At 46.0% G+C, this 25,210-nt stretch overlaps 2 protein-coding genes across 7 annotated transcripts; one reads left to right on the forward strand and one right to left on the reverse strand.

The window, feature by feature from the left end:
- The first annotated feature begins 61 nt into the window (after positions 1-61).
- Positions 62-12,878, forward strand: ANKDD1A (ankyrin repeat and death domain containing 1A). 4 transcript variants are annotated; one of them, XM_065076722.1, is made up of 15 exons: positions 70-252; positions 2,390-2,493; positions 3,127-3,225; positions 3,888-3,986; positions 4,472-4,576; positions 5,494-5,592; positions 5,916-6,014; positions 7,112-7,210; positions 7,528-7,626; positions 7,865-7,963; positions 8,903-9,001; positions 10,068-10,163; positions 11,194-11,395; positions 11,741-11,872; positions 12,066-12,878. In XM_065076722.1, the coding sequence occupies exons 1-15, from the start codon at positions 219-221 to the stop codon at positions 12,125-12,127; spliced, it is 1,527 nt and encodes a 508-aa protein (XP_064932794.1). In that variant the 5' UTR covers positions 70-218; the 3' UTR covers positions 12,128-12,878. The 4 variants fall into 4 exon arrangements, with proteins under 4 accessions (XP_064932795.1, XP_064932798.1, XP_064932794.1 ...); XM_065076725.1 differs by having other exon boundaries at positions 214-252; positions 3,131-3,225; XM_065076723.1 differs by lacking the exon at positions 5,494-5,592 and having other exon boundaries at positions 62-252.
- Positions 12,879-13,060: 182 nt separating this feature from the next.
- Positions 13,061-23,878, reverse strand: SPG21 (SPG21 abhydrolase domain containing, maspardin). 3 transcript variants are annotated; one of them, XM_065076727.1, is made up of 9 exons: positions 23,723-23,878; positions 20,722-20,815; positions 17,530-17,691; positions 16,625-16,705; positions 15,851-15,996; positions 15,222-15,330; positions 14,658-14,765; positions 13,974-14,114; positions 13,061-13,704 (listed from the first exon to the last, which is right to left on the reverse strand). In XM_065076727.1, the coding sequence occupies exons 2-9, from the start codon at positions 20,782-20,784 to the stop codon at positions 13,582-13,584; spliced, it is 933 nt and encodes a 310-aa protein (XP_064932799.1). In that variant the 5' UTR covers positions 20,785-20,815; positions 23,723-23,878; the 3' UTR covers positions 13,061-13,581. The 3 variants fall into 3 exon arrangements, with proteins under 3 accessions (XP_064932799.1, XP_064932800.1, XP_064932801.1); XM_065076728.1 differs by having other exon boundaries at positions 23,686-23,776; XM_065076729.1 differs by lacking the exon at positions 23,723-23,878 and adding an exon at positions 23,553-23,720.
- Between the last annotated feature and the right edge of the window lie 1,332 nt (positions 23,879-25,210).

Genomic DNA, 25,210 nt, shown 5'->3' on the forward strand with positions numbered 1-25,210 from the left:
GCTGAGTAACAGTTGTGCGGCCCCCACTGAAATGGCAGTAGTTGGACTTCCCCCCTTAATTCATCCCGAAAACACCGTGTTTGTTGGAAACCGGATTTATTTTATATTGAGTAACAGTGAAAAGAGGCGTTCTGCGGCGGCGCGGCGGCAGCAGCCCGCCCGTGAGGCGGCGGGGCCGCCCCTGTCAGCCCGCCCTCGGGCGGTTTCGGGGCCGCGACATGGGGGACGACCTCAAGCCGGACGGCGACAGCCGTGAGTGGGGACGAAGCGGGGCTGACCCAGCGGGGGTTTGTGTGGCGGGAGAGGGCGGGCGCGGCCCCCCCGGGAACCGGGGTGGGGGGACTCCGGGGCAGGGCTGACATGCTTTAACGAATAGCGAGACGTATAAAAATCTGTTCGGATAGATTCAGGAATGGGGACTGCTTTAGCCCCAAGGCATCCTGTATCCCTGAGATGCTGCAATAACGACAGTAACCCCCCCAACTTGAGGGTTTTGCCCCCTTTATTGACCGCTCACCCGCCGTCCTGGGCTGTCTTCGTGTCCTGCAGCCTCAAGTAGAGCCCAGCAGACAGTTTTAATGTGTTTCTGTGCATGCTTTTCATCTCCTTTGCTGCTTTTTAAAATCTATTGCATAATAAACTGCCTTCAAGATTGTGCATTGCACTGAGGGTAAACCACTTAAATTGTTTTCCTCACTGTTTGGAATAACTGAATTAATATTCAATACCGTAAGATATGAAATACCCCAGAACCTGAGCTAGAAAGAGGAGAAAAAACTGCTAAATATTCACAGAAATGCTGCTTGTTGCATGGGTGCATGCCACAATGAACATGCATTTACATTTACCAGGCTGGCTTTGCCTGGTAAATTGTTTCCTTTGATTTGCTGAAATTAAATAAATTGAGGCTTCTACAGCTGTTGCAATACCAGGTTTGTTATCGCACCTTCACAGGTAGAGGAAAGAGTAAACAAGTCAAGGGGTAGTTTGGGATCTCTGGACAATGATGATTTGTGCAATCATAAAATGTAAGAACGTGTTTCTGTCACCTGGAGAGCGGGGGCAGCAACATTTGCTGAACTGAAAACAGAGGGTTTACTCCACCGAACGGAGATAAGCGTTTGCGAGGAGGTGGGATGTGTGTAGCCATTGGGGTTAATAGTTAACATCAACTCCACAGGTTTTTCCCAAGTTCTGCTGATGTTTCCTCTCAAATGAAGGGTCCATATGGTGTGGAGAGGCAATCGCGCCAACACACCTCACCAGGGTCTCCATATACAGGACAGAAAATCCTCTTCCTGTAGAAATCAGTGTCCAAATCCTGCTGCCTTCATTGGAGCAGCAGGTCCAACGCACTTGAATGATCCTGTTTGGTATTAAGACTTGTGTTGTGTTTTTCTTGGGCTAAAGGCTTTTGTTTGAAGGTAGGAGGAGCTGCTATCTCTGTTGCCCTGAGAGCCCATAGTCAGGGTACATTTCTTCTGTGTCCTCCAGAGAGAAATGTTATTCACACAGCAAATGTCATGTTTATCTCCTCAGTGTGGTGGAATGGCAACAGTGATATGTTTTGGTGCCTCTTGCATGGTACATGGTTAGTGCCTGGTGGATACAAACCAAAGTTGCATTGAGCCCGTGCTACTCTCAGACTCGATCAAGGAGAAAATTGGTGGGGCAAGGCCCAGCATGGAGACTAAACGCCCTTAAATTGTGCTTAAGTGTGCAGGACAAATACTGCTGCTTGTGGTAAATTAGTTGCAGAATGCCACAGTCTGTTAAGAGCCGCAACACTAATGCCAGGCCAGGCCCGCAGTTTTGTGGTGCTTGTCTGGTTTGGGTTGCCTGGAGGGGAGAGCAGGACCGTGGGTAAAGGCCCCTCGCAGAGCAGCGGGATCTAAGTGGAGTGGTGGGGAAAGGGTCTGGGTCATCTGCCCCCATGTTCACACCGGCTTTGGGTCTTGGAGGATGGCACTTTTAATGGATCAAAGGGTTTTGGGGCAGGAATGAGTCCATGCGAACAGAGAAAGATGCTGAATTAATACAGAAGCTAGTAGGACTGGAAGAGCCCTGATGTGGCACAGGGGTACTCAGGGAAGGGAAGATGGGAGAGGATGAATCCAACAAACATGCTAACATCTGCAGGACTGGGATTCTTGCTGGAAGAATCTTTCTGCAGTCATCCTTCCTTGAAGCCACAGTGGCTGGTGAGGTGAAGGGGAGGTTTGTTGGGGCTGGGGGTCTGAGCAACCTGAGCTGGGTGAAGATGTCCCTGCTCGTGTCAGGGATTGGACTGGGTGATTTTGAAGGTCCCTTCCAACCCAAACTGTTCTGTGATTCTATTTTGCTCCTTGCTGGTGCTGTTTCAATGTCTGTTCTTCTGTCTCTGCTGCAGTGCTCCATTCAGAGAAAGAGTTTCATAATGCGGCAAAACGTAATGACACAGCTAGGATGGAGGAGCTCATTAGGAGAGGAGTTGACATAAAAGCCAAAACCAGTGTAAGTCCTGGGTTTTTCCACCTCTAAGCTGCAGGAAGAGCTGAGGGTGTGTTTCAGAACTGCAGGTCCTTAACGCTACTCTCTTCATTAGCTGCTCAATTGGTCAAAGCTTTAAAATACACCACCCAGTGCTAAACAGGGCCTGTAGCAACTGAGCAGTTTCATAACACGCTGGAACCCACAGCAGTGTCATCCTGGCCAGACTGAGAAGTAATAAGGGCTGAGGAATGGTGCTAAGTTATGGTTCTTCCTGGAACCCATGTGCCAGGTGCGTGTGGTTGCAATAAAAGGCTTTGATTTTTGCTGTCTCTGTACACCAAGGCTGTGGGACTAACTCGGTTCCTGGTGCAGATCTCCCCTTGTTGACCAGTACATTCCTGGAAATATGTGCTTGTGTCCATCCCTACTGTTTCAATCTGGCTGTCCACAGTCAGCAATATTGCTCATTCCTGTGCTGTCATTGCAGTCCATACCTGCAGTTTCTGAGTAGAAGGTGACTAGAAGAGGTCACTTTCTGCCTGACAAGAGAGCAAAGAGACAGAGGACTCTATCCAAAGAAATTTTCCCCGCACAGTGTGGAAAATTCTGACTCGGTGTACATCAGCCTTCCCTCTGTTTGTCCTTCCCTTCCAGACAGACCGGACTGCCCTGCACTGGGCCGCAGGAGCGGGGAACGTGGATGCTGTGCGACTGCTGCTGGACCACGACATCCCACTGGATGATGAAGACAGTGTACGGGGGCGAATCTCACTCACATGTCCTGCAAACATGTTCTGTGTTGGGGGAACGCCGGGAATGGGGTGCAGGGTTGGCAGTTACAGACTTTGCCATAGCCCTGGGTGGGTGGCGGGAGGTATTGCAGTGTGAGGCTTGTTTTCAGATATGTCTGTGCTCTGTCTTTTGGCCTTTTCCTTGCATGCAGTGACTGGGAAGTCAGCTGGTAGAATCTGTGAGGTTTTCTTTGTAGCGTGGGGATGCTTGGCTGCTTCTGGTCATGGTGTTGGGGCTTATGGGAAAGAAGACAGCCAGCAAGTCCTCTCTTCCCCCATAACAAGCAGGGTAATAGGCACCACTGACTAGGAAATGGCAGCCAAGAGGCAGGTCTCTGCTCAGCCGCTGAGACCATCTGTGGCAGGAATAACGGTAATTGGACAAAGTGGAGTTAAAAAAAGCAAAAACAAGAGAAAAAAACAAAACAACACCAAAAATAACATCAACAAAACCTCCCCTCCAAAAACAAACAAACAAAAAAAAACCAACAAAAACCACAACAACAGCAAGGAAAGAAACAAAAGCATTTGGGCAACTAATTGAAGATAGAGGGACAGCTTCCCTCCAGAGTGCAGGTGGTGGCTGCAGTTTAGATCTAAGTATCTCTCTTTTCTCCTGCCCAGTTTGGAATGAATGCACTTCTCCTGTCTGCCTGGTTTGGCCACCTCCGCGTCCTGCAGATCCTTGTCAATGCCGGAGCCAAGATTAACTGTGTCAACAGGGTGAGAGACTCTGCCTACATGGGTCCATCGTGCAGCTCCAGACAGTGACAGGGGAGAGAGAGGCTTAGCTGTGAGCTAAGGTAACTCTGCATGACAGCATCTGTTATCTGCACTTCTGCCTGATGCTGTGACCTCAGGCAAAGTCATCTTAGGCTTATTCCTAAAAGAGGTTTAAAAATGGTGGCTATAGAGGTGTACAAGGATTTCTCAACTCACATTTGTACAATGCTGAGGTGGAAAGTGTTACAGAAATGGGAAATGGGTTTAATGGATCAGCAGGCCATGTCTCTTAAAATAGACCTTGGCTGGGAAAAGGAACACTAATATTTCAGAGTCATAACTTGCTGTCTGCAGCATAAGCTAGTTTAGCTCTAGAGGTGGAGGGAGACATCAAATGAGTCTTTGCTAACAGGAACAGGTTGTCAAAAGAGACTGTCCCACAATCTTGGACTTGTTAAATGAATGGTCCTTTATCTCCTCTCCAGAGTGGCGGGAACCTGCTCCACTGTGCAGCTCAGAGGGGACACGTCCAGGTGATGGAGTTTGTTATGGAGGACCTGGAGGACATGTGTGTGGATAAGACTGACAATGTAGGAACGCTCTTCACTGCCTTGCTTCACGAAGTCTGATCTTGCTCTGCTGAGCTTAGCAGGGATTGTTACCTTGGTCTTGGGAAGAGACCCAGAGTCAGATGTGATTCCTGGAGTATCAAGGGAGTCCCACACAGGTCTGGCCCTCCTCTGCAGGGGGCTTAGGGGATGATGGAGATTCTGGTTCTGATCAAGTTTTGGCAGCCAGGGCTTCCCAGTGTAACCTATTGTGGACTAAATTCGGGAATTTCAGTGTCCTTCTCTTGTGCAGGTGATGCGCCAGGGTGTGTTGTAGGTAGGCAATAACCAAGGGTAACTCTCTCCCAGCATCTTCCAGCATTAGCTGATCTGTTCCTGGAGGCAGCGTAGGAGCACAGAGGAGCTGGCGCACACTTTTTTTCCACTCCCCAGCTGGCGCAGTTCTTAGACTCATCCTCACTGATGCTTGGGAGTTAAATGAGGCAACAAGACATCTATCTTTTCCCCAAAAGGGTTTCTGACTCACTCGATAACTGGGGTCTCAGGTATTAATTCTTTTTTTTTTTTTTTTTTTTTTTAATCCTTAGTTGCTTTTAGGAAACTATTTCTTAGCCTCTATTTATATGAAATAAACACTGAAATGATCTCTTTTCCAGTGTTTGGTGAGATTGAAGTGCTTGGAGTTGTTGGTCCCAGTGTGTAGTTCTGCTCACCTTGTTCGGTTAGAATCATCCCAAATGTAAAGCAGAATAAAAGTTAGCAACAGAATGAGAGAGAAGTATTTTTGAAGTGCAGCACTTTTCACCCCTGTGGACACTAAGCTTGCTGTGCAGCTGGGTTATCACATAAAGCATTATTATATTGCTTGCAGCAGAAGATGTAACTTTGTGCTTTCTGAACCTTTCTTGGACTGTATTTCTTTACGTTTCCTTTCAAAGATGGACAGGACAGCATTTCATCTGGCTGCAGAGCATGGGCGGCTGGAGGTGGTGGAGTTTCTGATTTGCCTGGGTTGTTCTCACAGTGCCAAAGACAAGGTACCATCATAAAACCACATTCGAGAGTTTAAGTCCAAGTATTAGAGGATGTGAAAGTCAAGGAACAGGCTTGTGTGGGCAAGACCATGTTGGATTTTTCTCCAGGACTTTTCAGACAGGGTACGCAGCGAGCCCGGTGGCCTGTGCTCTAATTTAGATTCGCCGGGTTTCTTCTCTCCCTGCTGTACCTGTTAGAAATCTGTTTCAGACTTGTGCTACCAATTATACCCTCCTTTTCAATCACTCTGGATATGCTCTGTGCAAGGTCGTAGTGTATGAACACTCAGTCCTGTGACACATCTATGTATGATGTTTTCTTTCAGGAAGAAAATACAGCCTTGCATTTAGCTGCTAGAAACGGACATTGCTCTGTGCTGCAGAAGATTATAGAAGTTGGAGTGGACCTTGATGAAAAGAACTTTGTAAGTACGTTTAAATGAAATAAAAAACACATCAGTTTTGCCTTTTCCCTCCCTAGAAATACTCTCCTGCCACAGTCTTCAGGCTGAATAGTTGGTATTGACTGGAAAGGTCTAGCAGATAGCTGATTTTATCTAAAGCATACATGTGTGAAGGGAGGTCACGCTTGCAGAATATCAATGAAAGGCAACATCTTTCTTGGACCAATATCCAATTCTAAAGCATTGCCTTTTCCTGCTGTATCTACCGACCTACCTTATCACTCCATTTTATCTCCCTTTTTCTCCCTGACCCTTGCACATTCCAGCACCTTAAATGGATATTGAGTGTGTTTTAAACTAAACTTCACTATGCTTTATAGTATTGACTTAGTCACTGAACATATGGGCCTTCTGTTTGAGATCTCTCTTTGACAGACCTGCTTTGGAAAATGATGTGGCTGGAACACAGTTAATGATTTAGATAGCAAATATTGGCTTAGTAGTGCTGTTATTTATGGCAGGGCACACTCCCAATTAAGTTTATCAGCCTTATTCGGTTAAGTTTTTAGCCTTATTCGGTTGATGCCTTTGAAAAGTGTATTTGATCGTGATTAAGATCTGAAAGAAAGAGGGAACCGCCTTCTGTGGTAACTCTGGTAGCATTTGTCTTCCCCAGACGAGCTGCCCTTTGTGCAAAGAGCAGCAATAAAACCAGATTAAATCACTGAGGAATTCTGCGTGTCTCTGGTTTCTTGTAAAGAAATGAGTTGCAGCCCTTGGAAGGGACAAACTGGTTGAGTGCTGCAGGTTTCCAGTTCTGCCTATGACTGTTTCTGGGCTACTCCAGGAAAATGGTTTGTTTTTGTTGTCCATGTGAAATCCTTTCTTGTTTGCTAATGGGCTGAAGGGGAGAAAAGACAATGTGGCCCAGCTCTTTGCAGTGGCATAAGGACAGAGCGGTGCTCTGGTATGTTGGTGGCACATAATTGTGCCCTCTATTTTCCTAACAATTGACTGGAGATCTCTGGCCCTCAGAATTGGTGTTTTAACATGTTTTGGATTCAAAAGGTGAGGTAGAGGCTTGGTCATTCCTTGCCTCCTGTTTTTGCCTTGTCCAGGAAGGACTTACATCTCTGCACCTGGCTGCTGAGGGGGGTCACAGCGACTGTGTGAAGTTGCTCTTGGAAGCAGGTGCTGATGTCAACGCCCAAACCCAGGTGAGCTCTGTGGAGGTGATCCCATTTCCAAACACAACTTTGTGGATTTTTTGCCCACACCTGTGGCCTCACAGAGAGGGCACCCGTTATCGGTGCAGGGAGGGCAGAGGAAAGTACACGTGGCTTTGTACAAAGAGGTGGGAGAAGCTGCCCTGGGCCTGTTTTGGCTGTGGGGACAAATCCCTGTGAATTTGTCCACGCAGGGGCATGGGGCTCTTGCAGGGGGGAAGCAGAGAGATCTCTGGATAGTCTGTAACAACCCCGGCCTCTGAGCAGCAGCCCTGACTAACACGCATCTCTTCTGACGTGCCTGGCAGAAGAAGATGAACTGCCTTCATTACACAGCTCTGCGCGGCCACGAGGAGATCGCCAGGATCCTCCTGGACGCCGGAATCCACACAAATGCTGTTAATCATGTAAGTCCCACTCAATCCTCTCATCACGTACAAAAAGGCAAAGCCAGTTTGTGGAGACGTTCAAGAGCACAAAGCAACTCTGCAAGGACCAGTGCTGCTGCAGCATATCGCCACTATCCCCAGTCTACCCCCAGTCCAGACTTGCAGCTAGTCTTATTCTAAGACATGCTGGGCACAACGTAGTCCTTTTAGTGCCGTGAGCTAAGCTCATCCTAAGGTCAGGATCTTCTTTCCACAGCAAAACGCATCGGCGACACACATTGCGGTACTGCAGAACTTCCCAGCCATGGTGAAGCTCTTCATCGATGCGGAGTGTGACCTTGACATCCCTGACAATGTAAGACTGTGGCTACTGTTCTTTGTCTTTGAAATGTGAACCCATTTCAGGAGGGATTTGATCACCCTGGGGGCAGGATTAAAGAAGAGTGTTTGAAATCAGGAAAACCTGGAAGCCCAACTTAAGAAACATGAAACCTGCGAAATGATTCTGAGTGTTGCAGTGAGGTAGTTGCTGGATGACATTCAACACATGGGCTGTGCCATGTCCTTGGGACCTGTGAATAGTCAGGCTCTCTCCTCCCTGCTGGAAGCAGGTGGGAGAAGTTTCAGGTGGGAAGATATTCTGCAAAATATTTGGGGAGCTGAGAATGTAAGACAAGCCTGGAGGTAGCTGATTGTCTCACCAAATTGTAATTTTGTGAATGAAGGGCTTTGCTAACAAATGTGTAACTTCTTTGTAATGTTTCGGTTAATGTTCATTCTTGTAGTGATGTTCTCTCCTGATGACACCATAAAATTGCCATGTTTTGTGTTTAATTTTAGTTGTTGCCATGAGACTGTCCCAAGGTGCACACAGTTTACAGTCCATGTGCATTAACCCATCCCTGTGTCCCAGGAACAAAGAGCTGGCCCAGGTTCTTTCCTCCCTTGGCCAAACTGCCTACAGAAATTGTTTAAATAACAGGAAACAATATAGTCCTATAAGTGACCCTAGGGAGCTTTATGGAACTGAAGAGGTTCCTTCTTTAGACTGAAATGTTACCAGGGAGGTTTCCTAGTGTTGGGGCAGGGACAGACCAGTTCTGCTCAGCCTGAGGAACCCAACTCCAGTTTTAGGTAGGAGGGGGTTTGACCCTGAGTTTAAAAAGGGGCAGAGGGGAGAGGAGGGAGGAACTGACAGTGTTCTTACAGCGCTTCCTCCTGGGGTGGTTCTGTCCTGTCCTTCCAGCCTCACACTTGTCCCTCTCTGAACTTCAGTCCTCTCCCCCTCCTGCAGAGGCTGCAGACCGCACTGCACATCGCTGCGGAGCACGGCAGGCAGGACATCGCCGAGATGATTCTCATAGCGGGAGTTAATCTGAAGCAGACAGACAAGGTAAATGTCTCCGTGGGTTAAGTAGGTGCTGGGGGTGTATGGAGTGAAAATATGGATGGTCTTTGCCGTTGTTTTTCATAGTTTTCAAGGAAGGCTAGTAAGAATATTAAAATCTGGATATTTCCAGGGATAAGGCCTTGAAACACTGCTGAGTAGGTTATTTTGATGTGTTTTTCAGGAAAGAAGCGACTGGTTCTTAGGAAGATAGAAAGCGGTTTACGCAATGAGCAAAGTTTTCTTCTCAGAGTTGTTCTGGTTCATTCTGCTTGTGCTATCATGCACATTAATATCAAAGATCTTCTGGAATCATGATAAATAATATACCTCAAGAATTACAGCACACATGTTTTAATAGGTTAAAAGTATCTGGTTGATACAGATCTGACACAGGTGTGCAGGGCTTTTGCCCTCTAATTAAGTAACAGAAGGAATTCTAAAGGAATCAGGCAAGTTGCGTGCAGCCTGGAAGTGTGGTGTATGCCCAGAAAATGTTGAAGGGGTCTTGGGCAGAAATTAAAAACAGTGTCTGCCATTCGCAGGGGGTTAAAGGAGATAGCGGCTGAAACAGCCTTCAGCTGCGGGGAGTGTTTGCCACCTGCCAGCAGCCTGTGGAACCGCAGCGAGACCCAGCGCAGGGGACACGTTCACGCTGTTCTGTGTGAAGCTGGGTTTCTGCTCACACCTGAGCTGGAACAATTCTCACTGGTGTGCCTCGTGGCTGGGCTGGCTCACTTTCCTTCATGCACTTTGCAAATCTTGTTCCTTTCTGCTCTACCTTTGAGATATAAACACAAATTTCCCCCGGCCCAGTCCAAAATAATGTTTGCATAAGGAGCGTACTCACGTTTTTATAGTCCCATCAGCCTGTGCTTCTTCTAGGAGACCATTTCTAATCATGTATATGCCAAGCCTATCAAATTAAAGGGCACAGGGGTCCTTCAGCCCGGCTGGGTGTGTTGCTCAATGGGCTGTGCTGCTGCTGCTACAGACTGCGGGGTGGTGTGGAGGTTGTACCTCGTAAGCGTGCAAGGTCTTTTCCAGCTCATTTTTCCCCTTCTGATTTCAGCAAGGAAAAACATCTCTGGATGTCGCTGCCCGAGGCAATCACATCAACGTGGCAGACATGATTATCAAAGCCGATCGGTTTTACAAATGGGAGAAGGTGAGGAGCTTACAGCACCATCCTCTGCACTTTCCAGGGCAGATGTAGCTTTATCCTCTCCATGGAGACTCCACATCACCAGCTGTCAAAAGGGAAAGAAATACAGGACATCCTGTGACAGCCCGACCTCTACTTTTATCACCTTACTTCAGAAAAACAAAAGTCCTCACTGTGCCAACAACCTCTGCTCAAGACTTTCCTTATTTTAAAAAGTCTATTGTTAAAACCCCAGGCTGTGCTGAAGGGAACAGGGGGTTGCAAAGATTCTTTGGCAGCTGTTCCCAAAGCCCTGGAGAAGGGAAGCGGGAGAGCATTAGTTCCTTTTCCCAGAAGGAGAAACTGAAGCCCTGAGCAGGAAAATGCTTGGCCCAAGGTCACCAAATGGGATGTGGGGAGTTTTTCAATAGTGGGAGACACCTCTCGCGAGCAGTTCTTGTTGGAGTCACACAACCCGCTCCCCTCTCAAACTTTCCCGCAGCTGGGGCTGTTCCTCCCGTGTTTCCCAGTATTGCCCAGTCCCCCAGGGAAACCCTGCCTACCCCAAACCAGGCTGAGCCAGGGGCGTGCTGGAAGGACAGCCAGACACCACATCCCTCGTGTCTTTGTGGGACTTTGGGCATCCTCTCGTACCAGGAAAGACAGCGCGAAAAGAAAGGAGAGCATACACCTGTGGCTCAGGCACAGCTTTGGGATTAACGCTGTGTGTATCAGGCCCTTGTGTGGGCTTCCTGTGCAGCCCTAGGGCCATGTAGCCTGCTTGCAGTTTGGTGTGTAAAGGAGGCGATGTGCCTATGTTAAAGTGGAGCAAGGATTCTGCATCCAAGCCCCAGATGAAAGGCACTGCAAAAATGCAAACTGCGATCCACATGGGCTTCCACAGCAAAGCTGCTATTAACAGCGTCCGTTAATGTGTGATTAGAGCAGAGTGAAGCAAGAGAATAAAAAAAAATGCCAGGATGAACGCACAGCAACCTGCAGAGCTGAGAACGAGTAACAGGTCCCAACTGGAGCCCCTGTTCTGGCTTTGCAGGACAATCTGAACAGTGACTCTGACTCCTGGGTGGCAAAGCGCTTGACCTTTAAGCAAGATCACAGGCTGGAGACGCAGCACATTCGCTCGGTGATGTGGAGATTGGCTACTAAATACCTCAAACCCGGGGAATGGAAGAAGCTGGCACACTACTGGAAATTCACTGATGCCCATGTCAGGGCCATCGAGCAACAGTGGACAGGTATAAACCACTGCCCGGGCATTTACCTTCCTTTACTCAGGCTGCGTTTGTAGGAGATAAGTCTGCAGCAATAGCAAAGCATGAAGGGAACCAGATGGCTTATTTGAAACAAGATTAGGTTAAAAATCCTGTTTCTAATGAGTGTAGAGTTACCTACACACTGGAATTTGTCCAGGAGTAAAGCACACAAACCTAGGGGTTAGTGGTTCATTGCTCACTCCTGCTGAGGTGCTTGCCAGACCTCAAATTCTTGCTACAGTTCTTATTCTGTGGGACAGAAGAAACTTGCTGGATTTATTTTCTTCTTTTGAGAGCTGAATTTCAGTTGTGGTTTGATCTTGCCAGGCACTAAGAGCTACCGGGAGCACGGCCACAGGATGTTGCTTATCTGGCTCCATGGCGTGATCACGGCAGGAGAAAATCCGATCAAGGGATTGTACGAAGGCCTCGTGGGGATTGGAAGAAGAGATTTAGCAGGTAATACTTGTCTTCTTTTAAATAATGCACAGTGAGCACTGCCTGAATTCTCTGGTTATGCAGGAAAAGCTGAAAGCCACCCTGCCCTCTTGCCACCATCACAAGTTATTTCTTTCTCTTTTATTTTGATCAATTAACATATCCTGCCATAGCTTTATACTTTCCATGCAGCAGAACATTCTCTCTTTTACAGAAAGCATTAGGAAAAAAGCAAATGCAGACTCTGCCTCTCCAAGGAAGTGCACAGTGATGTAAGGCCAGGGGGAGCAGCACTCACTCTGCTACTCATCAGAAGGCAGCTGCGACTTAAGGGCTTCTTGTCACAAAAAGCATAATTGGTGTGAAGCAAGGGAATCGGTGAATGCTCATTGTCCAAAATGTCTCTTCACACAAGGGGAGTTTTCTAGAGATTTTTATCAGCTCTTGTGTATGGTCTGGGTGCTGTCGTGAGTTCAGTGACTGAGGATCACTTGTCAGACTGCATCAGGAAATGTAACACTACTGTAACTTGTTTACATCACAGGTTTGTATATAAATTCTTAATTGTCAGGGTTTTTTAAGTTATTGGGGGGAAGCCTTTGTTTTCAGGAGTGTGGGTTTTTTTTTTGGGGGGGTGTCTATTACTTGTATCTTAGATGTGTTTGTAATTTCCCTCTAAGGGTGAGAATTTCAGAAAAAGTCAAGGTCACCACTTGGTCCTTTTGGAACGTTAAGGGTTGGGATCTTTATTGTTTTGACTTTTCACAAATGTTTCAGAGAAGATCATTACCATATACTGCTTATAAATGTACATGTACTGTTTATAAATCAAATAGGCAACTTCTTAACTCCCTGGGTTACAGCTTGAAAAGTGTAAATCATTGGTTATCTACACCACCTATAACAAGAACATACGGTTTTCTTAGGTACCACTTTGTCATGTGATACTTCCTATTGATTTTTAGAGTGTTTGTTTCAATGAGAAAACAATGTCTCTATTTCAATAAATCCTGATTTTACCATTAAACTTGCGAGTTAATGTGTCAGTCATTCTTTATTAAAAAAATACTACATAATTCTTAACTAAAGCTAAACCAGTGCAACCTCTTAATTAAAGCTTGAGGTGAATTCAAGCAGAAAGTGCTGGTTTTCTTAATTTCTAGAGATGGCTGTAGAAGTAACTTTCTTGTCGAAACAAGAGACACTTGCTGAAGTCAAAGTTTTATTGAAAAACATTTTTAAACAGCAAGAAAGTTAAAAATTCAAATGCTTTATTTCAAATAGAAACTAACACCACAACATATGAAGCAAATAAGTGATGGCAACATTGGCACCTAAACATCTTTTCAACCAAATATTCAACAAAAATGTCAGCTTATAAGTACACAACCTGCATGTGGCAATATATACAGCTGAGTGAAAAATATAAAAAGAAATACTGTTCTGCTTAAGAACATGATAGTGAAGACTTTGGTAGCAAAAATGTCTTTGTTTTTAAAACTGCAGCCTTCAAAGATGATTCCTTCAATTCCAAGACTAAAAATTAAACAGATCCATCCAAAATTTGCTACTGGAGGTGACTGTCCACACGTCGTTCACTGACTTACTGATCCCGCTGGAATCACACAGTGATCATCAGCTGGTGCGGGGAAAAAGGCAGAGTGGGAACAGCTGATTGTACACAGGAAGACCACCAAACCAATTCCTTGTTTCCACCAGCGCTCCAAAACCTACTGCTCTTCTTGCTCATTGCTGCTGTGAAGACTGATCTTCTGGACTTCCACCTCCTCTGCGCTGACCATGGAGGGATCGATGGCCGCGTAGCGGGTACCATGAAACTGCAGCAAGTGGATCTGTTGGACGTGGAAAACAACAGGTGTAGAAGCATGAGGTTTTGGTAAAAGAGGATCATTCCTTCTGCATAATTTTTGTGAGGATGAAATCATGGCTCTGGAGCACAAGAGTAAGAGGCAACAGCCAAAGCTCCAAATCCAGCTCTCCATTAAGGTGAGTGCTTCCCTGCCCCCTTCCCCATCAGTGACCCAGAGTGAGCAGAAACAAGAACCAGCAGAGAAAAATGCGTCTCCTCTTGCCCATACAGCTGTAGGAGGCAGAGACTCACTTGAATATATAGGTTGACCTCAGCGCTCCTGCAGAGATAAGGGAAGTTGCCACCTGTTTTGAGATGAGCTCTTCTGGCGTTAGGATAAAGCTTATACATTTCTTCTTTTGCCTCTGTCGAAAGCGCGCTTTGGTCAAACACCTACGGAACAAGTCACAGCAGTTGGTTCTGAATCTTGTCGGATTGTCCTTATTAAATCAGACTGATTCTGAAGCAATATCTCAGCTTCTCTGTGGAACAGTGTTAATGAAACAGAAAACAAGCAAACAGATCAGGCATCAACAGCTGGAAATCTAATGCCCTGGTATGTTTACATACTGCTGTGTTATTGCACAGAATATCCAGTTCAAAATGTAACACAGAAGAACCACAGTCAGTAGAAGATTTATCTAAATATGAAGCAAATATCGCTGTCCATGTCTGACTAAAGAAAGAAGTGTCACTAAAGGCATTACACAGGTTCAGAGATTGAACTCAGATCTGTGTGTATTCAGCAAACTTTTGAGCCAGAATGCCTCCCAGAAAAGCTCCGAGAATGTGAACCAAATTCAAGGAAAAGGCTTATCTAAATATACTGCGAATATTTGTGAAGTTGTGAACAGGATATTCAAGGCCCCACCTATAAAGGGCAGGAAACAGTGTTAAAAAAAAATAATAAAAAGGATTACATTGAGATTAACTTACATCCATAATGGTTACAGGGATGTCTCGAATTTTATGAGGTTCTACATAGGAGTTCTGGCAGTTGAGGGTAAGTCTTGAAGCAAGCTCACTCTGGCCCAGACTCTCCAGCTTTCAGTAAAGAAAAACACTAATTAACACCGTCTTTCCCTGCAGGGAATTAATGTAATATTAACAATACAGCCAAAGATAAGTTAGTTTTAAAAGGAAACATGACTGCCCTTCGCTGACAATTATATCTCTCTGCATGAAATAAACGCTTAATAACATATTCCTTTAGTCGCTTCGCCCTCCAGAGCAAGGCCTACGGATGCATCCCAGCACTTCTCTTCCACCTCAGTTTCTTCACTATTTCTCTTTTGACTGACATAAATAATAAACAGAACTGCAAGGCAGATGGTCACAGCATCAGGTAAATCACTGGGGCTGTGACGCTCAACACCTGCGAAGGATCCATTCCCTACTCCTCCCTTCTGGGCATGTAAATGCAGAAAGCAGCAGAAATACCTATAGCTTAATGAAATCTGCTGAGATGACACCGCAGCCATCGGAACACGCAGCACCTACCCTGTCCACCATGAAGTCGATCCCATCGGCCATTTCAGGATCCAGAGGACCCGATGCAAAATTCCCCAGGACAATTTTTTTCAGCATAAAAGCCGGCATCAGCCAAAAGCTGAAACAGAAACAAGATGGAACAAGCTTCAGACACCCAGGACTCCAACATTAAGACACTTTGTTGTCAGCGCTCCCTTTCCTTGCGCTGACTTGGTACTTTAACATCAAATGAAATCCTGAAGAAGCTTCCAGAGCACAGAGACGGAAAACCTTGCAGTGAGGTGCTTGACATGCTCAGGGAAGCTGTTAGTCTTACATTGCAGAACTGTTCTTTTAAACATGGTGAAAAACACTTTTTTGACTCTAAATGGTTTTGCTAGAAAACAGGCAGAGTTCTTAAATCTGACCACATTCCACAGGAGATGACAGGATAACTCCTCTGTCAAATCCCACACTCCCAATTATTAAAATTTCAATTTTCCTCGTAGTGTGGCTTTAGAAGTCACAAGTATTCCATCCCACACCTCCTTCGCCCAGGCCAGAAACAGGTCAGACGTGTGTCCAACCAGATCAGCAGCACATTTAATCCCAAAGAAATTAATGCCATGGATCCGATCTCTCGTCTCAGTCTTCCTTACCTGTTTGCTGTCCATGTCTGATTGAAGATGGAAGTGTCACTGAAGGCATTACACAGGATCAGAGACTGAACCCTGGGAGATTTGTGTGTGTATTCAGCAAATTTTTGAGCTAGAAAACCTCCCAGAGAAGCTCCAAAAAGGTGAACCTAATTCAAGGGGAAAAAAACAAAAAAAAAACCAAACCAGACCTTGTTACACGTGGGAAATACGTGACCTCCAAGCACAACGTTTCATTACAAAAGTGAGTCATTCAAGTTTTACTTTGTCCCCATAACCCATTTTTAAAAAGAATCAAACTCTTCTATTCAGCTCTGGCTTTATGCACGATACAAATGTGATAAATATTAAAAAAAAAGGAAGTGTTTCCAGGTCACAGTTCAAATTTCTGTTTGCTCCTCAAGCTTAAGAAAAAACCCAAACATTTCACTTTGTTTTCAATAGCTGCTCCAATCCAAGATACTTTATTGTGATATTCCATACAGCGTGAGTTAGGAAGGACAAATTCCACAGTATCTCATGAAAAACTAGTTAACCAACACTTAGCGTTTCACGGGCCTAGAACAGCAGCTGAATTTAGGCTAAGCATGACAATTTTCAAAGGTATTCACCATCAAAAATAAACTTGTTTTGAAAGTAAAATTGCAACAGAACCTCTTTACTTATAGGCTATGTTTTTGTGACATATTTTTATACACTTGCTCCTAAATAAGACTCTTTCAAACATTAGGTTTTTACTGCAGTTATACATCCATTTCCCCATCTCGGAGCACTCACTTTATCCAGCTGAAGGTGGTCTAACAGTTTTCTGAACCCATCACAGAACTCGAGGTGATCCCAGTACACCGGATACTGCAACTGAAATCATACAAAGTTAGAAAAAGCCAGTCTCTGACCAGTTCCTGTCAGCTGTCCACTTTAAAGTCACACCAGTTCTCACATTAAAGGTGTCAGAACAGCAACATGCAGCTCACGCTCCCCAGCAAGGTCCCTACAGCCAGAAGGTGCCAACGCCTCCCCCTCGCTTGCACCAAAACATGCAGCCGAAAGCACCGCAGAGCAAGTTTGCTGGGGAACATGCAGCATTGCTTCAGTCTGTAATCACGGGTAGGAGAGGCTGCAATAATTCTTCGGTGATTTTGTAGCATGTAAAGTTGACAGGTACAGAAATCATTAACTGCTGCAAGAGGCAGAGCAGCACTCCTAAAGCCAGACTGTTTAGCAGAAAAATTGTTGTAAAAATCAGTTGTTTCAGCCCCAGGAGCTGAGCAGCCATGAAAGAGCACGCTGTAAGGATTTTAAGGAGTGACTTAGCACTTAGAGCTTGGCAGGCTAAGAACCACATTATCCAGCATCCCTAAGGCAAACACAGAAACCCTGAACTAACCCACACACTTGCCTCACTGCTAACAAAGATCCAGCCAGAGGAAAAAAAGCCTTGTGTCCAAGGCACACAAGGGAAAAAACAGACCACAAAGTTAATAATGTGTACACACAAGGCTTTGGATAAACACTTCTGTGAGCACACAGATTTCAGCCTAGATCTGCACGCTACATACCCATGAATATGACTAATCAGCTTTTTTGGTGGATTCCCCCCTCAAAGAAACCCAAAGAAGCTGATTTTCAATATCCAACAGGCACTAGTACGCTAACGTCGATACAGAACGGGGAATACTCACAGCGATAACTCTGTAGCCCCATCCAGTCAGCGCCAAAATTTGCTGGAAAAACACATCTGCAGTTCCACTGACAGGAGGAAGAAATATGAGTGGGCACCGAATGCTCCGAGGTCCCGCATCATACAGTGACCAGATTTTACTGTCGTCATCATCTACTATTATCTGGAAAAAGAGAAGGACGGGGTGGGGGAAGAAACACACAAGACTGAAATCAGCTTTTTTCAGCCAGCTTGAAGGATTGCTTCTACAAAATTTCTGTCATCTAGTAAATATAATAATATTCAAGATGCCTTTGAACAAGCCCATCTTTTGCTCTTCTTCACAATAGCTTTGTTCTTTAAGGCTGTTTACTGAAGTTTGTGGTGCTTTGCTCTGGATTTCAACTCTGAAGGACTTAGGTCAGAACGATGGTACATCTAGATCTGAAAATTCAAACAGAAATCAATCACAGAAACAGTAAGGCAGTGCCCCAAAGGATCTGGTTTATGCGATAGTCCACATCCACACAAGTATCCTTGGGAAAGGAGCCACGAAGGAGATTGTTCACACACAAGCTTCTCTATCCTTAATGAGTAGCTCCTCACACAGTGCCTGTCTCAGGGGAGAAGCTGAAAACATTTAAAAATATAAGAATTCGATAAAGGTCTTCTTTTCTAGCAATGCTGGAGCCTGACTTGTTTTTACAGGGCCTGTTCTACCAGCAAACTGGTTTGTATATTCAGGATGCTCTTTCAACACTCTGCAACCCAGTTAAAGTGTGCAGCTTGCACCAGATAAACAAGCACAAACCTCTAGGGAAAGACTGTATCACACAGCAGGAATTTGTCTCCTCCATATCAAGGTTTTGTAGCTTTTTGAATAGCAATATATAAGCACAATTTGCTTTTCTGTCACTGTAGTTAAGCTTCTCAGGGAATCAGAGGAAAACTATCACAAATCAGATTTGCTTGACTAACAAATCTGCTTGTAATAAGGCCAGTATTTCAGGCTCTGGGAGCATGTGAGAAATCACACGATACTGTTGTTTTGTGAAGTTTCTATTAAAAAAAAAGTTATTGCATACCAGCGCTTCCAGACCGCTGGAACCATTTAAAAATAAACCTTTTACAAAAGCCTTTGCACAGAACTCCAGGCCTCACCGCTCTCAACTGTGACTCCACCAGCAACATGAGATGAATTCAGGGTGGCTGTTGGTGGCTACTACAGTTTCCCTTTAGGAATATTTCCAAAGGTGAAGTATATTCCTTGAAATCAGGAAAACTAACTTGACATACAGGGTAAAATCTGCACTGTATGGAAACAAAGTGCAGAACTGCCCTTGAGTTTAGCAGAGCCAAGGTGTCCCCTGCTGAAGGCGTTTAGGATGGACTTAGCAAAGGCAGCAAGTGGTGCATGCAAATACAGGCTCACAGGCAAAGCTAAAGACTTAGTTTCAAAATGAGATTTTCTGGGCTGTACTTCCTATATCTGACAAGCGCAGGAAGGGCAATGGAGCTGTGTATTTCCTGCTCCTTTCAGGAGGAACATCTCAACCTGTTTCTGAGAGCAGTAATGAGTGCTCAGCAGCAGCGACGAAGGTTGGTTCCTTCCTCTGTACTGCATGTCTTTTTCCTATACTTTTGGGGGGAAAATGCAAACAAATGTATTCCTAAAACTGCTTCAGAAATTAATGACATCTCCAAATTGTGCCTTCTGGTTTTTTCCTTCTCTCTCCAGATACCAGGACTAGTTTTTTTTCTACCTTCTTCATACCCCACATTCGTCACTGCGGCATCATTTTACTTTTAAGTAGAGTGAATCGTTCAAGAGGGTAAAGTATTCCCTGGTCTGAAGGTCAGCAGCAGCTTCAGTTTACACATTTATGAAATCCTGAGCAGTCAGCAGCAGCTGAAGGCAGCGACCTGCAGCCTCACACAGTCCCCACAGCAGCAGCAACACTTTCCATCGTAACCACAACCTGCAGCTCCTTTAATTTACCATACTGCACCCCATAAAGCAGCACTTCAGAGCACCCACACATCTTTCCACTGAAATATTGCCTCCCGGCATTGCTGAGGCACTGCCTGGAGGCAACAGCACGAATAGACCCAGCAGATCTGGTGCTGGCCAGAAACAGAAAGCAACTGGACAGCAGAAGATGCACAATCAATAGCAATGTGTCTGTCCTATTTACAGAAGACACAAACTGGCAAAAATGAATGAGAAACCCCAAACGAGAAATCCTGCAGCTCTTCCATAAAGGTAATTTATTGGAGAAAGCTCTATATCACTCAGAGGAAAGAACACTAGGCACACTAGTTTGTTTCTTAGGTTTGAGGACACAGTTCCTTTTGAGTGGCCTAACAGCAACCGACTTGCTGTTGAAAGAGGTAACACTGCTCTTGCCCCTGCTGCCAGCAACATCCCTGTGTTCCACCCACGCAGCCACGCAGATTAGGGAACTGAACCAGCTGGAAGTCATCTGAGCCCAAAACCAAACTAGAAACCACTCCCAAGCCAGACAGGTGACTGACTCTACTCGGCTTGTACAGTGACACAAGTGACACTTCCACTGCTCGGCACTTAGAGCTGGAGCACTGCACACCTCAAACACTGTGCTGTGTTCAGTGAAAGAAAGGCGAGAAATCTGAGCACGAGGGGAAAGTGGCTGGACAGTGTGATGAATCAGATGGTATCTAAAGGACATGCAGCGGAAGAAACTGTTTTTTTCCACCGTGGCTAAGGCATACTTCCATTCCCAGGAAAACGACTGCCAAGAAGTTGCTTTCAGATGTTCTGCTCCAGCCCCAGGGGTGGGGATGGCAGTGGTGGCTCTGGTAGCACCAGCCAGCTGTCCTGCCTCAGCACAGCATGGGGCACACAGGTGGCTCCAGGAGGCCACACACATGGTCCCTAGCACACACCGTTTCCATTTCCTCGGGGTTTCCTCCTCAGGTGCAGCTGCATCGGGATGCTCAGTATCGTGGCTCAGACTTCTGCTCCCCAACACCACATGCAGAAGTGACTTCTGAGCACGCTCTTTAATTTCCATGTGCTTCTTTCACGTGCTCGTATGACACGTGAGATGACAGCTCAGGAGATGAGCCAGTTCACCAGCACAGCCACAACTGTTCTGCATTAACCAGCTCAGTCTGCCCCACTGCAAAATGAGAGGGGAAATTGCACCCACAAGTCGATTACAGCTGTACGTACCTTTTTAAGAGGAACTGTGCTTCTGAACCAGTTATAGTCAGGAGAGACTTTAATCTCTCCCATGATGTTTACAAAACACTCAGTTTAGCTCAGCCTGAAACAGAGAGAGAGAGACAAAGTTAGAAATCGATCCAACAGCTTTACAGGAGGCAGAACTCCAAAGCTGTGCTGCACACATAAAGCAATTGCAGGTTGAGTTTGCTCTTATCAGTTGATTGTACCACCTCTGACTCATGCCAGGTTTACTTATCCTCAGTTTTCATCACAAACCATTTAATTATTCTCCCAAGAGGCTGCCGCCTGATTGCTGTACTGTACCAAATTATGAAATGATGATTCTTTTATATCAGCATTCCCGTGTAACAGTTATAAAGACAATTGTGCTGCAGTCTGTAAGGGGTTTAAAAAGCTAAAGCACATTTTTGGTTTGTTTTTAATGCATAAAGCACTCCAAAATTATATCTAATAATTATTCATACAATTCACACAACAGGTTTATATTATTTCATTAACCTACTCCCTAAGTATTCAGACCACATTTTTCCATCTCGGTATAACTGACCCAAAGGAGCCTCAAAGCGCATCGGGCACATCAGCTGATCTGAGGCTTAATTTACAGCAAAGCCCAGAAGCTGATTCTTGTCAGGAGTCACCAAAGACATCTTTGAAGAACATCAATTAATACCAAACAAACTGGTTGACGTTGGCTCCACACAGGAATGCCACTAATTCACTCTGAAGTCAGAAGGTCCTATCATCTATAACAAAAATGTCTTATAATATTCCATCAATTTATAATTAATGCTTAAGTAACTTCTGGATTTAACATTTTTTAAAGCAGTGAGAGACAACTAGTTCCCATTCAAACAACAGATGGTATCAAACAGTTTTGAAGGTTGCAGCCTCAATGGCTTTACTCTGAAAGCCAACTGCATCAGGAGATGACTTTCATGCTTTCACACAAAGCACTGAGCAATAATAAAACAAAGAAACTTTTGCTCGTTACTTCACAGTCGCCAAGTATAAATCAATAGGCTTTGTTCCTTAATTCTTCATCAAATAAGACCTTGGTATGTTCTGTGAGTCATTCAAATTCATTTCTCCCTGCAAAAGCTGCTGGTGTGCAGGTTTTACCAGCTTATCGCATTACAGCTGGATTAACAGTTATTTACAATTTCCTCATCTTTCAGTCTTCGTTTGCCACTTTCCAACTACAGAAAACATGAATTTGAAAAGGGAAAGTACTTTCTCAATTGCAAGACGCTACACATCCTCCACAGAGCAGATGATAAACCTCTCATGTCTAACAAGGATGTCAGAGGTAGGAAATTCATCTGCATGGCCATTGTTTCTATTTTGCATGGTTTCATTTTGGTGCTTGCACCAACTATTCTGCTCTTTGTCCCAGTCTGGCAGCACAGAAAATGACAGTGGAGGCAAAAAAGTACCTATTCCACCAGCCCGAAAGGCAGAGCAGGCACAAAGAGGCGTTACAAGAAGCTGGTCATTAGAGAAAGGAAAGAGCAATTTAGTCTGCTAATTCCATCCTAAACCCATGCATTAACTGGTTATCAAAAAGCTATTCAGCAAACCACAATGTGACAAAATTGCAGCAGAAATAACAAATTACAGCAAACGCCATAAAACACGTCCTCTTTGAGTATTATATTACAGCAGGGCCAAGAAGCACAAGTCACGGTCAAGGCCTCGCTACGCCAGGCACTGCAGGGACAGAAGCACGGCAGAGGGAGGCTGTCTGCTCCTAATTCCAGTTGCCATAAAGGGTCAGCAATCTAAATTTTGAGTTTCCCAGTTCAACTGTCGCCACTCATGGAAGCAAGTTGCTGATTTCCCCTGGCCCCTTCCTTATAAAGGTGCATCTGTAACCCCCACTCCTAAGGATTACTCGTCTTCTAAAGCAAGACTAAGCATTTTTTCTTTGATTATAGATTTTTTGGCTGACGTCAATGTCCTATTACTGAAATATTTTTTTTCCTTGGCACAGAAATGCAGCATTAAACTCACACGCACAAATATTTGTGTCAACAACAGCTACATGCTCTTCCAGCCACAGAAAAGCTGAACCATGAACTGTAAACAGAGAAATCACAAAGAACCTGATGCTGTTTATGGCGCAGCCTCTAAAGACCTGAGTTTCATTTTCAGTAAAACCAAAGTAGCACTTTCCACTCATTATCGATCTAGAAAGACTTTGATCCTGCCACCAGCAAGGAAACCCCTACCAGAGCGGATCAGACAAGCTACGAATCGCCTCTTGGAGCCCCCACGCAGCCACTCTCCCATTGCTCTGGCCACGCAGCACCCACTCCCAAGGGCCAGGAGACCTGAATCAGCATCAGCGGCACCGAGAGCTGCGGGTGAACACCAGGAGATGTCGGGGAGATGCTGGGGCTGTGGGTGCTTTATAAACGCCAAATAGAGGCAATAGGGAAGTTGAGTTATGGATGATTTGGACATAGCAGGAGTACCTTCCCCTCTCCCCTTGCACTGTTCCCAGAGACCCCAGCCCCTGCTCCATCCACAATTTGCAGGGAGATGGGGGCGAAACCCCACTCAGCATCCCCAGCTCAGGCTGACAGCCCCCCCGGAAAGGTGAACCCCCAGGATGAGGCAAGACTGGGCTTTAGGCTCCCTACAGAGCCGAAACCAAAGCTCCCCCAACCCCTCAGGGGTCGTGATAACCCCACCCGGGAACCTAAACGATCTCCCCCCGCCAGCCCAACACCTCCTCATAACCCCTCCACCCCCTTGGGCACAGCCTCATCCAGCGGTATGGCTGTCCCGGAGCCTGAGAGACCATCCCCGGTTACCTCAGGGCCTCCCCGGTTACCTCGGCGCTCCCACACCCCCAGGCCCTCAGGGCCTACCCAGCCCCTCAGAGCCCCCTCCCCGGCTCGGGGCCCCGCGAAGACGGGTAGTCTTGCCACCACAGCGATGACCGACCCGTCCCCGTCTTCCCCTTCCGCTACTCGTTCCTCACCGGGCCGGCGGGGTCGCGGCTCTCCGCCTCCTTCCCCGCCTCCTGCCCCGGCGCAGCCCAGCGGGAGCGCCCGCCGCCGGCCGTTACTTCCGGGTGCTGCGCCCGCGCCGGCCACGTGATGAGGGAGGGAGGGCGGAGCAGGCAGTGAGCGCGGCCGCCATGGCTGCCGAGGCGGAAGTAAGCAAGTCCGGCGCCATGGCTACCGAGGCAGAAAGTCACGTGCCCCCGTGCCGGAGCGGTGATTGGTCGGCGGGCTGTGAGGGCCCACGGCCGCCATTAGCGCCCCTGAGGCGGGAGCGTCGGGGATCCGGCCGAGCGAGAAGCAGCAGTCTCTTAAATAATTGATTTTAAACTTAAGAAAAAGGACACGGCAGCTCTTTGGCGGTGCTTTATTCCGCTCTCTGCCGCTGCTCTTCTTGGCGCAGGCGTCACTGTGACCTGCCACTCCACTGCTATCCACCGGGAGAGTGTCATTTTTAAAAATATATTTATATGGGAGAAATCTTGAGCGCTTTCAGTGAAAGCACTAGTGAGTGAAACGGGATGTGCTCAAGCTGGCGTCTTACTTTTAACGTAGTAGGCTTTATACAGCTCCCTTGATCCGGGTGTTGTGCAGTACTTCTTCATCTAGTACAAAATACGGTTCATGAAGCAAAATACATTTAAAAAACGGTAAATTCAAGGTTATGCCAAAAACCGAGTTGTAGGAGGTAAGTTAGAAAGAGGTAGTTGTAGGAGGTAAGTTAGAGGTAAGTTAAACCAAAAAGCCTGCCTTTTGCACATACAGAAGTTAGCAGTTAAATCACTTTTCATAAGTTCTCTCCTTGCTTTCGTGAAGTGCAATTGCAAAGCAAAAAACCCCTTCTGTGGATGTGCGTCCTGAGCCCAGCGTGCTCTGCCCGCCTGGCTCCGCCAGATCGCTCCCGAAGGGAAACACAGCGGCGGATTTAATGAGATCAGAACGAGAGGGGCAGGTGGCCGGCTGTAGGTGGGGGTGTCACACCTGTATTTTACAAGCGTTAGAATCCAGCCGGAGTTTCACCCAAATTAAAAGCGACACGCAGTGTTCTGATGTGTGTTGGTGTGGTCTGATCGTGTTTGCTGCAGGGCAGCTGGGGTTAATTGAGGAGAGGGGCAGGTGTGGGGCTCCCGTCTCTGAGTCATCCCTTAAACACTAGCTGGGACCAATTAGCTCCATTTAATTGATACCTGACAAACAGGAGTTGAAGGAAACAGGCCCATAGTTGTTACCTGTCAGCTGTAAGTGTATTTTCCACATGTCTAAATAATATATTTGATTAAATAATATTTATATTTACAGATATTATTCCCTGCCTGAAGACCCCCTGTCAGGCATGGCATTGCTTTCATCTCTTGCACGAAATTGCTTCATTTTGCCTAAAGTTTTCGGCTGCTGTTTTAGTTTGATTTGTCACAAAAGGCTTTCTGAAAGATTATTTCTGGGATCCCACGGAAATATTTTTCTCA

This window comes from Columba livia, chromosome 11, assembly GCF_036013475.1.
Source record: "Columba livia isolate bColLiv1 breed racing homer chromosome 11, bColLiv1.pat.W.v2, whole genome shotgun sequence".
NCBI classification, from domain to species: Eukaryota; Metazoa; Chordata; class Aves; order Columbiformes; family Columbidae; genus Columba; species Columba livia.